The sequence below is a fragment of the Delphinapterus leucas genome, chromosome 15 (genome assembly GCF_059928025.1).
Source record: "Delphinapterus leucas isolate spDelLeu-1000000601 "Yukka" chromosome 15, BTC_Dleu_Yukka2, whole genome shotgun sequence".
In the NCBI taxonomy this organism is placed as follows: Eukaryota; Metazoa; Chordata; class Mammalia; order Artiodactyla; family Monodontidae; genus Delphinapterus; species Delphinapterus leucas.
Window position 1 is genome coordinate 66285790 of NC_143143.1, and position 15041 is coordinate 66300830.

The window sequence follows — 15041 nt, forward strand, 5'->3', positions numbered from 1 at the left end:
TATGGTAGTTCTATCTTTAGTTTTTTAGGAACCTCCACACTGTTCTCCATAGTGGCTGTATCAATTTACAGTCCCACCAACAGTGCAGGAGGGTTCCCTTTTCTCCACACCCTCTCCAGCATTTATTGTTTGTAGATTTTTTGATGATGGCCATTCTGACTCGTGTGAGGCGATACCTCATTGTAGTTTTGATTAGCATTTCTCTAATGATTAGCGACGTTGAGCATCCTTTCATGTGTTTGTTGACAATCTGTATATCTTCTCTGGAGAAATGTCTTTAGGTCTTCTGCCCATTTTTGGATTGGGTTGTTTTGTTTTCTTTTGATATTGAGCTGCATGAGCTGCTTCCATATTTTGGAATTCAGCACCACCAAACCAGCTCTACAACAAATGCTAAAGGAACTTCTCTAAGGCTTTACTGACAGCTCTCCCAAAGCTCTGAGTCCTAACAGACTCACCTGTGTCCCTCCCTCTGGCATCTGACAAAGAGCCGAGGTACTGGGCTACTCTTTCACGTCTCACCTTTGGTTTTTGTTTCCTTCAGCACCCAACACAGGGGGGCGGGGGTGGGAAGCAGCTAAGGTGTTGTGAGAGACAGCACTAGGCCAGGAAGTAGAACTCTGTTTCCCACCTGCCTGCCAATCATATTCATTCAGTCAACAAATATCAACTGGTCACATTCTCTGTGCCAGGCACCCACCATGTGCAGGTCAATAAGGGACAATTTCAACAACATTCTCTATGGGATTGGCAACTAGAGAATTTAAATAGGTTATAGGTTTGGGAATGCTGAGTTTGAAATAAGTTAGAAAACCTATTATCAGTTATATGTGGCCTTAAATAAGTTAAAGCTCAGCTTTGGTAACCTTCTCTTCAAGATGAGGACACAATACCTCACCCCCCAGGGTCACTGGGAGGACTGGGTGAGACAACTGGTGAGAACACTGTCAAGTACTATTCACAGGTTCACTATCTTAAACTTTTATTATTAGGACAATAGTGATAAACAGAGCACCCACTCACAATTGCTGTAGGAAGAAACTGCTGGTGGACACAGGTTCAGGCATTTTAAAAGGAAAGCTTAATGTGGAAAAACCTTTTTCTCCCAAACCAAAACCAAATGACATTTATTTATTTATTTATTTAAACTTTTAATTTCATATTGGAGTAAAATTGATTAACAATGTTGTGTTAGTTTCAGGTGCACAGCAAAGTGATTCAGTTATATATACACATGTATCTATTCTTTTCCAAATTCTTTTCCCATTTAAGTTATTACCTAATATTGAGCAGAGCTCCCTGTGCCATACAAGGTCCTTGTTGGTTATCCATTTTAAATATAGCAGTGTGTACATGTCAATCCCAAACTCCCCAACTATTCCTCCCCGCTACTGTTCCCCCCAGTAACCGTAAGTTCGTTCTCTAAGTCTGTGAGTCTGTTTCTGTTTTGTAAATAAGTTCATCAAATGACTATATTTAAATGAGAACTTTTCAGAGGGATGTAAGGATTGCTTGTGTTTTTTACTTAAAAATTTGTGCAACGTATGTGAATAATGTCACCCACCTGTGGCTTGGTGAAGTCATTGATTAAACACCAGTGAACGAAATGCTGTTGTGCAGCATAGAGACTCCTTTTATCCGTCTTCTTACAATAAACTCGAATCAGCTGCTCAGCAAATACCTCTGGCAAAAACTGTGAAACCTTTTTAAAGAAGGAAAAATTTCACTGTCACCTTGAATTCACACACTGAAGAGAGATCAGCTCTTCCTAAGCTCCATGCTTGATGTTATATTAAAAGCACCATGTTGTTTTGCTATTTTATCTCAGTGATAATCCAGAGAAAAGAATTCAAGGCAGCTGTCATATTGCAAAATGTCCCACAATTTTATGTCCATTAATAGAAGATGAAAGGTTTGCATGATATATTACATGAAGACGACTGACTCTCACACAGAAGATCTGCAAATACGCACATTTCACTTAGATGACTTCAACCATATGACACTCCCTTCCCACCAGACTTATAAGCTAGCCTCTAAACCAAAAAACAGAGCTTTCTTCTGTGTTTAGCAAACAGGAAAAACTGGCTCTTAAGATGGTCTAGGCTACACAAAATCAGGTATACTTTAATTTTAAAGATATGCTTCTGCTTCTTTTTTTTTTTAAACAGTACACATTGACTTTAGGACTCAACCTGAAAGTAAAATGCGATTTACTGTAAAGTTCCAAATGCCACTGTCGTGTATTTGTTTTATCTAAGTAGTTACCTGATTTTTAGTAATCATGATTGCCTGGCTGGGCTCACTCTTACAATAGAAGCGAACATGATCAATAGGATTCTTGTCTTCCATCCCATAATCCATGTTGATAACCTTAATACAAGCAATAAATAAGTGATCGTGTACATAATAGCAATGAGAGTTCAATTCAGGGTTGTGGGGCATCACAGGAAACGAAGCAGAGCTCTCTGGAGGTTGAGAAGTAGGAGCCCTGGTAGGATGGCTCATAGCGGAATAAAGGTAGCTCTGGTGCATGACCCATAGGGAATTGGTCTTTGAAATCTGGGTGGGGTGGGAGGGGTATTTGTGCTTTCAACATAAGTAGGGTATAACGTCAATACCTACTATGTGATAGACACGTGGCAGGCACTGTTGTGTAGAGATGCAAGGACACTTGATGAAATCCCAGCCCCCGTAGACCACATGGCCTAGACTGAGGTAGAACAAATAATTTAAAAAGTAACTATCGGGAATTCCCTGGTGGTCCAGTGGTTAGGACTTGGTGCTCTCACAGCCTGGCCCGGATTCCATCCCTGGTCAGGGAACTAAGATCCTGCAAGCTGTACAGCCTGGCCAAAAAAAAGTAATTATCTAACACCATTTGTTATAAGAGCTACCAAGGAAAAGCAAATGGTAGTGTGAAACTTTGTAACCTGGGAACCTAGTAGTCTGGGGCTCCTAGGCAATGACTGGAAATGTTTTCCTGGGAAAGTGACATTACTAATAAGTGAGCAGGAATTAACAAGGCCTAGGTAGGAAAGAAAAGAATTCCAGGCAGAAGAAACAGCTCTGAAGCAGAGAGGACTGAAACTTGTCTGCTGGTTTTAGTAGCACTGAAGTCATTGGTGATCTTAGTGACAGGTAGTTTTAATACAGGCAGACGTCAGAGATATTGCAATACATGCAAAGTGCAATAAAATGACTTGCAATAAAATGAAATATAGCTGTATAGTGATGGTGACAGAGAAAAGGTTCAGAAGTAGATGAGAAGGGACTTCCCTGGCGGGCCGGTGGTTAAGACTCTGTGCAGGGGGCACGGGTTCGACCCCGTTCCGGGAACGAAGATCCCGAAAGCCATGTGGCGTGGCCAAAACAAACAAACAAACAAAAAAAAAACAAGGCAAAACAAAAAAGAAGTAGACGAGAAATGAGAGAGAAAACAACTTTTGGAAGTTTGGCTGTTACGAGAGGCAAGAGGGGAGAATATGATGCGGACCGTGGTACCCAGGAAAGGTAAGGGGACACAACTTTTCAATGAGTTTAACCCTGAAGAAGAGAAGATGGGTAAAGAGGAGTGCAGGGTTTGTTATTTTCTTAAGATGAAAGTCTGTTTAACTGCTGATGGGAAAGTCAAAGAGAGAGAGGAGAGAACGCATACTGTGTGGTTCTGCAGACGTTCTGAGACAAATTGCTCTCTGGCTGCACTGCCCAATGGGGTAACCACTGGCCATGTGTGGATTTTTACATGTCAAGTCATTAACATTAAATATAAGATTAAAATTAGTTCTTCAACTGCAGCAGCCACATTTCAGTGCTCAATAGACATGTGTGGCTAGTCACTACTGAAACGGACAGCACGGATACAGACCATTTCCATCACCACAGGAAGTTCTATTGGACAGCCCTGGCCTGGAACACAATTAGAAGGGTTACCCTTAGCCTTTTGATAGGGAGAGAGACACTTCCCCACTGTACCAGAGCGCAGTCTGAACACAGCTGCACGTGGAGGCAGACGGTGTAGGCGGAGAGAGCTCCTGTCTAATAACCTATATTTTATCTCTGAAATAAGAGCTGAAGTGGGGTTAGTCACTGAGAGGGAATACAGCTGGGGTTGGGAAGCAGGGCTGGAGATTTGGGAGGAGTGAAGATGGTTTGGAATAGTCACTATGGAGACTAGGAGAATTGCACTAAGCTTGCCAGAAAGTCCAGAGGGCCCACCTAGGGTTGGTGACCATGAACTGTCATTCAGCGTTTTGCGAGGGAGTTGAGGGTAATTGAGGGTAATCCCAAACAGATTGGGAGAGAAATAAAGATAGAAGATCACTAACCAGCTGGAAGAAAGTCACTGGAGGTCCTGATGAGCTAGGAACAAGCAAGTAAGGAAGAAAGGGGTTTATGGACAGAGATGGGATGCTTCAGTTAGTGATTTTTAGAGGGAGGGCATTTTCAAATGTTGATAAGGCTCAGAGGTGGAGGGGATAAGGTCACTGAAGATGAGGATAAGGAGATCAGAGTTGGCGCCATGTGGACTGTGAAGCCACTAAGGATGATGGCAGGAACCGGAGTAGAGTGGAAGGCTCTGCACCATGCCAAAACCTTCCACCAAGAGGACAGGAGATGGTCTAAGGATGTCGGTCTCAGAGGAACAGGGATCTTGCACGGGGTCTTGAAGTGGTGCTAGGGAACAAGAGGACTGATGATCAGGAAGGTCTCCTGACCCTGAGGAATGTGCTTTTCCTGAAAGAGCTGCAGGGGACAGCCAGGCTGCAACAAAGGCAAAAAGATAGTCAGAGAAGAGGCTAAAGATAGAGGGGAGTTAGTTAATTACAGAGTGGAAATTCCAAAGGGCTCCACGGACAGGTTTGGGACGGGGAAGAGGTTGGAAGTGAAGTAAGGGGAAGAAATAAAGTGGTGATGACGGTACAGAAGAGAACAGATGATAAGAGGGGCTTATCCTGTGAGTGGTGACTGAAGAAAACCGCTGTATGTGCTTCGCTGGCTATGCTGCCAGTGGCCTGTGAGACAAGGGTGGACATCTGAGATTCACCCATGGTCCAGAAGTGAGACCAGGGGTCTGCAGTACACGGCCAGCCCTCCCACTCTGCATGGTCTACTGGCTTTGATAGCTGCATTCCTTTATCTGTGAGGGAAAATTGCTCAGTCCTCCCCACGGTCCCAGGGCTGGTGCTGTCACAGGTCTCTCTCCTGGGTGTTGTTTCATAAGGGCGGGACCTGCTGCAGCATTGACATTTTACCCATTGTGCTAAGGCATGAACACTAGTCAAATTTTCAACAATCTAAGTGCCACTACCTCTTCGGTATTTACTTCCTTGGCTTTAGAATAGTAATAAAAGGCAATCCCTATTTTCTTCATAATGCACAACTGTAAATTCCTCCTTAAAGCAGATTTGATAAAACCGTTATTTTCCAGAAGGGCAATGTTATACAGAGATCCCGTGCTTAACCAAGGACTCAAGAGTAAAAAAGTAGCTACAGACCAACAAGAATGAATCTTTAATTCTAAATAGTACATTATGTTTTATAGCCCATTACATAATCATAAAAGTTACTACATACAGTCCCCAAAGGGGCCATGTATGGTAAGATGCACCACGTAAATATATTACACTGTCAAGCTAATTCATGATAAGACATTTAATTAGCAATTTTATTGCTTTCTCAGAATACAGATAGGCTTTACCCATCTTAAAATGGAAAGAGTTTCAGATTATGAAACTCTTGTACCATATTCACTGTAAAAAAAAAAAAATCACCTGCAATTCCACCACTCGGGTAGAAACAGTGTTAACATTTTACTATTAATATATCCAAAATTTTTTCAATATGTTCACTGCACACACGTATTTAAATGTAATGTATATACATTTAAAGAAACAAAATCATTCTGTATGTACTTTTTTCACTTATTATAAACATCTTTCGATGTTAAAAACAACTTTTAATGTTTGCATTATTCCACTGAATTTCCTATTGAGAGACATATATAGGGACTTCCCTGGTGGTCCAGTGCTTAAGACTCCACACTCTCAATGCAAGGGGCGCGAGTTCGATCCCTGGTTGGGGAACTAAGATCCCACATGCCACGTGGCATGGCCAAAAAAAAAAAAAAAAAAAGACATACACATTTTCCCCCTAATTTCACACTATAATAAAGCCACAATAAATGTATTTGTGCTTTTTTTGAAAAACTGATCACCTCCTTTGGACAAATCCCCAGAATGAAACTGCTGGGTCAGTTAAAATTGACCCTAGTTTGGTCTCTTGTATCAATTTACACTCCCATTTTCACATACCTTTATTATCACAAAATCTTATAAAAATTTTTTTATCTTATACGTCTGATAATCAAAAAACTCGTTGCATCAATTTGCCTATAGGTTAACAAGAAAGTTAAACTTCTTTCATGTCTATTGGCCATGTGTATGTCATCTTCTCCTATGCATGGCAGCCACCTGAAGTACCTCTGATCCTCTATCCATTGGGAGATGGGGAGGTGGGGGACCGACTAGGAGTAATGCCTGCACTGAGGGCAAAGGGCAGACACGTGGGAGCCCAGGGATAACATTCTGGAGAGTGAAGCCTTTCAGAGCGTCAGGAAGTCAGGATGTGAGATCCCTTTATTCTGGTGGAACCTCATCTAATGAAACAGGAAACTGCAGCCTGATCTGCAGATCTGAGGCACTTCAACACGCAGTCAAGTGAATAGAGAGCGGGTCCAAGGGCAGGTCACTCACTGTGCCCCTTGGCAAAGAATGGTTATGGAGAGGTTGCCTTTTGCTCAAAGATGCATCAGCAAGAGAATAACAAATGAGAGGTTTATGGAAAAAATACACAGAGAACACTGTCCTGAGATTTCAGAGGAGTAGAACTCTGAAAAGAATTTCTTAGAGGAAACAAGAAAATGTGAGAAAGCCGTTTGGCATTCTCATTAGGATACAAGAAGACACTACATCCTCTATGAAAACAGGAGTCAAAAAGTCTTAACTTTTTCTTTTGTGTGTGTGTGTGCAATTAAAATATTATTGTATGTATTACTTTTTTGATCAAGAAAACATTCAAAAATCACTATATACATTCTATTAATGACATGACCACAATTACATAAAAATATTTACAATATTGACATAAAAATGTCAAAGAAGGTTTTAAAACTGCTTAATGTTAGTTTTTTTCTGTGATATCACAGGTGATTCTCTTTCTTCCATCTTTCTGTATTTTCCAAATTTTCTATAATGAACATGTACTACTGTTATAATGGGGGGGGGTAGTGGTGCTTTATTTTAAATAAACTCTTTGCTTAGTATGTTATTGGACTAGCTACTTACATCCACTACGAAATCTTCAGCCTTCAGTTCAGGTTCTAGCACCATGTCACTGGGTTTAGCACTGGCGACCCCTTTCGGAAGGCTTTCGTAGTTTTCCTAGAAAAGACGAGGCTCCTCACGTTAGAACTCCAGTTCTTCATTCTACAGTGTTTGTGTCACAAAGAGGTTCCCTCTCTAAAAACAGCACTTTACCAAAAAAAGTGGGTAGAGATTTCCCTAACAAATACATGGCTTCTGCCTATGCCATCTTTTAATCAAATCACAATAGTGCGATTTTCATAACAGCATTTCACATTGAAAAAAATGTGGCATTAACGTATTAGTAAAACAAGAAGTAAAGTGTGACCCAAGGAGGGGTGTGGTTATCAGTGTGGCTTTTGTTAGGGGCTTTCTGGCAAAGAGAAAACCCTTCAACAAGCAGGAGAGATAACTGATAACTGAACTAAAGAAGACAAGCAAGCACCATCTGCGAGAACCTGATAATCTGAGAATGAAGGAAGTAGTTAAAGCAGGTCCTTAGAGTGTCAAAGAAGCTCATGCAGATACCTCATTTTGAGGCCCCTTTTACTTACATTCATTTTCTTGCCTTTGGGTCTAGACAAAATTTGAGGCTCCCCTCTCACTTCTGACATGAGAGAGTAAAGGTTTTGGAGTAAATGAGACTTGGCTTTGAATCCTGGCTCACTAACTGTGCTTCCATAGGCAAATTATTTAATCTCTCCCAAGCCTCAGTTTCTTCATCTGCAGGGCAGGACTCAGAAGACTGATGTGAAGATTAAGTGAGAACGTGTAAAGGGCTTAGAATACAGTCATGGTATTGTGATGGGCTAATGGTTTCCTCTTGGGGGTCAGAGGACCTTTCAACTTACCCTTTTAATCTTTATTTGTCCTATAGGCTGAGTCTCACCCACAAACTTGTATAGATTACGGCATTCAATTTTCTTTAAAATCGCTCGTGCAGCATCCAATTTGGGATCAGCAGAGTACAAAATCTCCAGAAAAATGTTATCTGCCAATTTGATGAAATTTCAGTTACATTAAAATGAAAAAACAAGATTTTAAAAGACTCATACATTGCTGTATGACTCATACATCGTCTGAAATGATTTCAAGCAGTTTACAAACGTAGGTACACTATGATTATAACAATGTGAAAAAAAATTTTAAAGCCTGAAGTGAAAAAACCTTTGTAAAAGTGTTGCAGTCAATGTCTCAGATTTGCTTCAAGGTAATCTAATGAGTGGGAAAGGGGAGAGATGAGACAAGACTGCACTGGAGTTGATGACTTGAGACTGGGTTTTAGGTACAAAGGGGTGTATTAATTTACTGTTATGTTGGTTTTTTAAAAATATTTATTTATTTATTTATTTTTATTCATTTGGCTGCGTCAGGTCTTAGTTGCAGCATGCGGGATCTAGTTCCCTGACCAGGGATGGAACCCAGGCCCCCGGCATTGGGAGCTCAGAGTCTTAACCACTGAACCACCAGGGAAGTCCCTATGTTATGTTTTTTTAAAGAGAATGATACTTAAGGATTACAAAGTTATGTCTGAGATCTGCTTCAAAATGGCCCAGGGTCTGATGGGGTGAAGGGATGAAGCAAAATTGTCATGCGTTGATAATTGCTGCAGCTAAGTGATGAGGCTAAGTGATGTAAATTTCCTTAATAATAAGTTTTTAAGGGAATTCCCTGGCAGTCCTGTGGTTAGGACTCTGTGCTTTCACAGCCAGGGCCTAGGTTTGACCCCTGGTCGGGGAACTAAGATCCCGCAAGCCTCGCAGTATGGCCACAAAAAAGAAATAAAAAAAGTTTTTAAAAGTTTCATTCCATGATGATAGAAGGTAGTTTATTTTCCTTCTTTCTTTTTCTTCCAACTTTTTATTTTGGAAATTTCAAAATAAAATACCTTTCACTGAAATTTATCCACTGTTAACATTTTCCCACATATGCAAACACTCTCTCCGTGTGTATGCACATAAATTTTTGAGGAAACATTTGAAAATTACAGACATCAATACCTTTCACTCCTAAATACTTCAGCATGTACCTCCCAAGAACAAGAACGTCCCCCAACATAACCACAATCATGCCAAGAAATTTAATACTGATATAAAAATATCTGACATACAATCTATATCTGAATTTGCTTAACTGTTCCAATAATGCAATTTATGAATTTTTGTTGCTGTTTAGAGAAACCAATCAAGTATTATGGATGACATTAGTTATTGTGTTTTATAGTCTCCTCCCATCTAGAACTAGGATAATTTCCCTGACTTCTTTCACGATGTTGACATTTTAGAAAAGTTCAGGCAGTCATTATGTAAAATGTCCCAGACTTTGAACTTGTTCGACTGCTTCTTCACCATTAGATTCAAGGAAAACACTGTTGTCGAGAACACTGTATAAGTGTTACAACATCTAAGAACACTATATAAGAGCTTGGCTCAGTGCATCACATCACAAGTCACATAATGAGCTTTGTTATATTTACGGGTTATGTTAAGTTCCAACAGTTGGTTAAAGCAATAACCACCACCTCGCCCCGAATTTCTCTGTTATAAATGTATCTTTCCCTTTGTAATTAACAATCTGCAGGGTAATATTTTGAGAGAGTCTGACTATCCCAATAAGTTGTCAACCAATGGTTTAGCATTCATCGATAATCGTTCATTGAATCAATCACCGCATTTTGCAAAGTGAGTTTTATTAAAATGCCTTTTCTTGGCAAAATAAAATATTAGTAGTCTATGTCATTCACGTCACCCACAAGTATATGTACCAATCCACGGTTAACACATTCCTCACCTTCTCAGTGATGCTGTCTACAAACCCATCTCTCCATCTTTAGTTTTCATTATTCCTTTACACATTATACGCACAGTTTGAAAAACAAACAATTTTATTTTAACATAAACAAGACCAGGGGTGGGATGAACTGGGAGATTGGGATTGACATATATACACTAATACGTATAAAATAGATAACTAATGAGAACCTGCAGTACAGCACAGGGAATTCCACTTAGTTGTACAGTAGAAACTAACAACATTGTAAAACAACTCTACCCCAATAAAAAACAACAGCAACAACAAAAAACAAGACCACGCTTTTCTTATCCATGCTTTTATCTACCCTATTCCCAGGTGAATTAAAGAAATGCTTTTCCCCATGACAGAATCTCACTTCCTGAAGGCCCGTCTAATCCCTGAGGCTCATCTCAAAAGGCACCTGATTGTGAAACCTTCCCTAATTCTTCCAAACCAGAGATGTAATTCCTCTTTGAACCCCATGGAACTCAACTGATACTCTTCTTATGCCTTTCATCTTATTCTACCAGGTACAGGTTTTGGGGTGGACTTATATTTTCATTTCTGTTGGCTAAATGGGTAAAAGAAGGATTACTGGATCACAGGATACATATATATGTTTAAAAGAAAATGCTCAACTTTTCCCAAGTGGCTGTACCACCTGCATTCCCACCAGCCATGTACGAGAGTTCTCTTTGTTCTACGTACATGTTTTCAGAAAAGTCATGTACAAAAGTGAACTGCTTGTCTATTAAATTTAATGACTAAAATAGTGTAAACAACATTCAACTTGGGATCAGAAGACTTGGTTTGAGTTCAGCTTTGCCATTTTTTAGGATAAGCTGCTTTCCCTCATTGGCCTGTTTCCTCATTTGAGGGGTTTTAAGCAGATGATCTCTAAGGTTCTTTTGAATTTAACATTCTAAGACCTCAATTTAATTAAGGGATTTGGGGGTAGGGTCTTGCAGGGGAAGGGAGGGAAGGGGTAAGGTCCACCTATTGCTTAGGAATATTGAGGGATAAAGACCAAGGTTTAGCATTGGTATTTGCTAAATGTATTAGCATTTAGAAAATGGTTACTTAAGACAGTGGTCCTAACATTTGCAATGCTTAACATAGCTACATCCAGATAAGCTGAAACATCCATTAGAAATAGGAATTTAGGAAGCAGTGAGAACAGATAAAGAAACAGCACGTTCATATGATAGACTACTGCTCAGCAATAAAAAGGAATGAACTACTGGTACATGCAATCTGGATAAATCTGAAATACATAATGCTGAGTGAAAGAAGCCTTACACAAAAGAATACATATGGTATGATTCCATTGATATAAAAGTCTAGCACAGGCAAATAGGTTGCTTCTCGGGGTGAGGTAGGGACAGGAATTGACTGGGACAGGGCATGAGGGAATTTTCTAAGGAGAAGATAAGGCTCTGCGTCCTGCATTTGTTTAGCAAATGTTACACTTACCATTTTTACATTTATACAAATTGCATGTAACTTTTACATCAAAAGAAAAAAATCTATAAACAATTAGTGAACTTTGGTTAATCTGCATGCTGAAGGAGTTAGGGTAAAGTATACTGACGTCTGAAATTTACTTTAAAATGCATCAAACCTTAGATAGATTAATAAATGGGTAGAGGGATGGTAGGTAATAAATATGTGATAAAGCAAGTCCAGTAAATGCTAGAATTTAGGTGGTGAGTATACAGGTTTTAACTGTAAAATTCTTTCAACATTGCTGTATATTTTCAACACTTACCCCCAAAATGTGAAAAAAACATTCTAAAAAATTTGAAATTAAGAAGTGAAGATTTGGGACTGCCCTGGTGGCACAGTGGATAAGACTCCGAGCTCCCAGTGAAGGGGTCCCGGGTTCGATCCCTCGTCAGGGAACAAGATCCCACACGCAGGCCGCAAATAAGAAGCCTGCCTGTCACAACTAAGGAGCTGGTGCAATCAAATAAATAAATAAAAGCAAGTTGATTTAAAAAAAGAAGTGGAGATTTTTAAAGTAAAGATAAGGTGAGTTGCTTTTGGAAATGCAGCAAAAGTAAGGAAGGCTCTCACATGGTCCTATTCCTTCAAGGTCATGTAGTTAAGGACAATAAGGATTATATGACTGCTCAGAATAATATGCAAGAAAAGTACAATGATCCCTGTCTGAAATCATGAAAGCTGGAAAGGCTATATGCTTGTTCTCCCATACTCTGGCAGATAAAGCACAAAAATGTAACCTAATTTCTTGTCTAGGATTTTTGACACTGTTACAACATCCAAGTATGTGATCAGTGAACTCATCTTACCGAATGGGGTAAAAACCAGTTTGGGTGTCCTAGAACTTTCATGGTGAGCAAGAGCTATGTATTGTCATGAGCACTTAAGACCTCATTAAAATGTATGATATTTTAATGGTTTGTCAGTTAACCCCAAAGTGTATAAAATGCAGAATTCATTTCTTTTCACCAAAAGATAATTTAAATGTAATATAATGTTACAGGATGAACGGCTGGGACTGGTCTCTGAGGAAAACTGAAGATGATTTTTTAAAACACAGCATCACTTGCTTCATTATGAGCAAAAGTTAAAAATAAATATCCAGGGAGGCGCCTTCAAGATGGCAGAGGAATAAGATGTGGAGATCACCTTCCTCCCCACATATACATCAAAACTACATCTACATGTGGAACAGCTCCTACAGAACACCTACTGAACGCTGGCAGGAGACCTCAGATTTCCCCAAAGGCAAGAAACTCCCCACATACCTGGCTGTTTGGCTGACACGCTCTGGTGCTCTGGCTGGGTGTCAGGCTTGAGCCTCTGAGATGGGAGAGCCAAGTTCAGGACATTGGTCCAGCAGAGACCTCCTGGCCCCGTGTAATATCAAACGGCGAAATGTCTCCCAGAGATCTCCATCTCAACGCTAAGACCGAGCTCCACCCAACGACCAGCAAGCTACAGTGATGGACACCCTATGCTAAACAACTGCAAGACAGGAACACAATCCCACCCATTAGCAGAGAGGCTGCCTAAAATCATAATAAGATCACAGGCACCCTAAAACACACCATCAGATGCAGTCCTGCCCACCAGAAAGACAAGATCCAGCCTCATCCACCAGAGCACCGGCACCAGTCCACTCCACCAGGAAGCCTACACAACCCACTGAACCAACCTTACCCACTGGGAGGAGACACCAAAAACAACAGAAACGACGAACCTGCAGCCTGTGAAAAGGAGACCCCAAACACAGTAAGATAAGCAAAATGAGAAGACAGAGAAACACACAGCAGATGAAGGAGCAAGGTAAAAACCCACCAGACCAAATAAATGAAGAGGAAATAGGCAGTCTACCTGAAAAAGAATTCAGAGTAATGATAGTACAGATGATCTAAAATCTTGGAAATAGAATGGAGAAAATACAAGAAACGTTTAACAAGGACCTAAAAGAACTAAAGAGCAAACAAACAATGATGAACAACACAATAAATGAAATAAAAAATTCTCTAGAAGGAATCAGTACCAGAATAACTGAGGCAGAAGAACGGAAAAGTGACCTGGAAGATAAAATAGTGGAAATAACTACCACAGAGCACAATAAATAAAAAAGAATGAAAAGAATTAAGGACAGTCTCAGAGACCTCTGGGACAACATTAAACGCACCAACGTTCAAATTATAGGGGGTCCCAGAAGAATAAGAGAAACAGAAAGGGACTGAGAAAATATTTGAAGAGATTATAGTTGAAAACTTCCCTAATATGGGTAAGCTAATAGTCAGTCAAGTCCAGGAAGTGCAGAGAGTCCCATATAGGATAAATCCAAGGAGAAACATGCCAAAACACATATTAATCAAATGATCAAAAATTAAATACAAAGAAAAAATATTAAAAGCAGCAAGGGAAAAGCAACAAATAACATACAAGGGAATCCCCATAAGGTTAACAGCTGATCTTTCAGCAGAAACTCCGCAAGCCAGAAGGGAGGCAGGACATATTTAAAGTGATGAAAGGGAAAAACCTACAACCAAGATTACTGTACCCAGCAAGGTTCTCATTCAGATTTGACGGAGAAATTAAAACCTTTACAGACAAGCAGGAGCTAAGAGAATTCAGCACCACCAAACCAGCTTTACAACAAATGCTAAAGGAACTTCCCTAGGCAGGAAACACAAGAGAAGGAAAACACCTACAATAACAAACACAAGACAATTAAGAAAATGGTCACAGGAACATACATGTCAATAGCTACCTTACATGTAAATGGATTAAATGCTCCAACCAAAAGACACAGACTGGCTGAATGGATACAAAAACATGACCCGTATATATGTTGTCTACAAGAGACCCACTTCAGACCTAGGGACACATACAGACTGAAAGTGAGGGGATGGCAAAAGATATTCCATGCAAATGGAAATCAAAAGAAAGCTGGAGGAGCAATTCTCATATCAGATAAAATAAAGAATGTTACAAGAGACAAGGAAGGACACTACATAATGATCAAGGGATCAATCCAAGAAGAAGATATAACAATTGTAAATATTTATGCACCCAACACACGAGCACCTCTATACATAAGGCAAATGCTAACAGCCATAAAAGGGGAAATCGACAGCAACACAATAATAGTAGGGGACTTTAACACCCCACTTTAACCAATGGACAGATCATCCAAAATGAAAATAAATAAGGAAACACAAGATTTAAATGATACATTAAAAAAGATGGACTTAATTGATATTTATAGGACATCTCATTCCAAAACAACAGAATACACTTTCCTCTCAAGTGCTCATGGAACATTCTCCAGGATAGATCATATCTTGGGTCACAAATCAAGCCTTGCTAAATTTAAGAAAATTGAAGTCGTATCAAGTA

The 15041-nt window shown here is 39.9% G+C and overlaps 1 protein-coding gene across 3 annotated transcripts in view; it reads right to left on the reverse strand.

Moving 5' to 3' along the window:
- Positions 1 to 15041, reverse strand: part of SAMHD1 (SAM and HD domain containing deoxynucleoside triphosphate triphosphohydrolase 1) — a 63052-nt gene that overhangs the window by 4965 nt on the left and 43046 nt on the right. For all 3 annotated transcript variants that reach the window (XM_022592473.3, XM_022592471.3, XM_022592472.3), the window contains 4 exons: positions 8216 to 8355; positions 7347 to 7442; positions 2269 to 2373; positions 1565 to 1702 (listed from right to left, as the gene is read on the reverse strand). In XM_022592473.3, coding sequence (XP_022448181.1) covers positions 1565 to 1702; positions 2269 to 2373; positions 7347 to 7442; positions 8216 to 8355 — 479 coding nt within the window. The remainder of the gene's footprint in view (positions 1 to 1564; positions 1703 to 2268; positions 2374 to 7346; positions 7443 to 8215; positions 8356 to 15041) is intronic.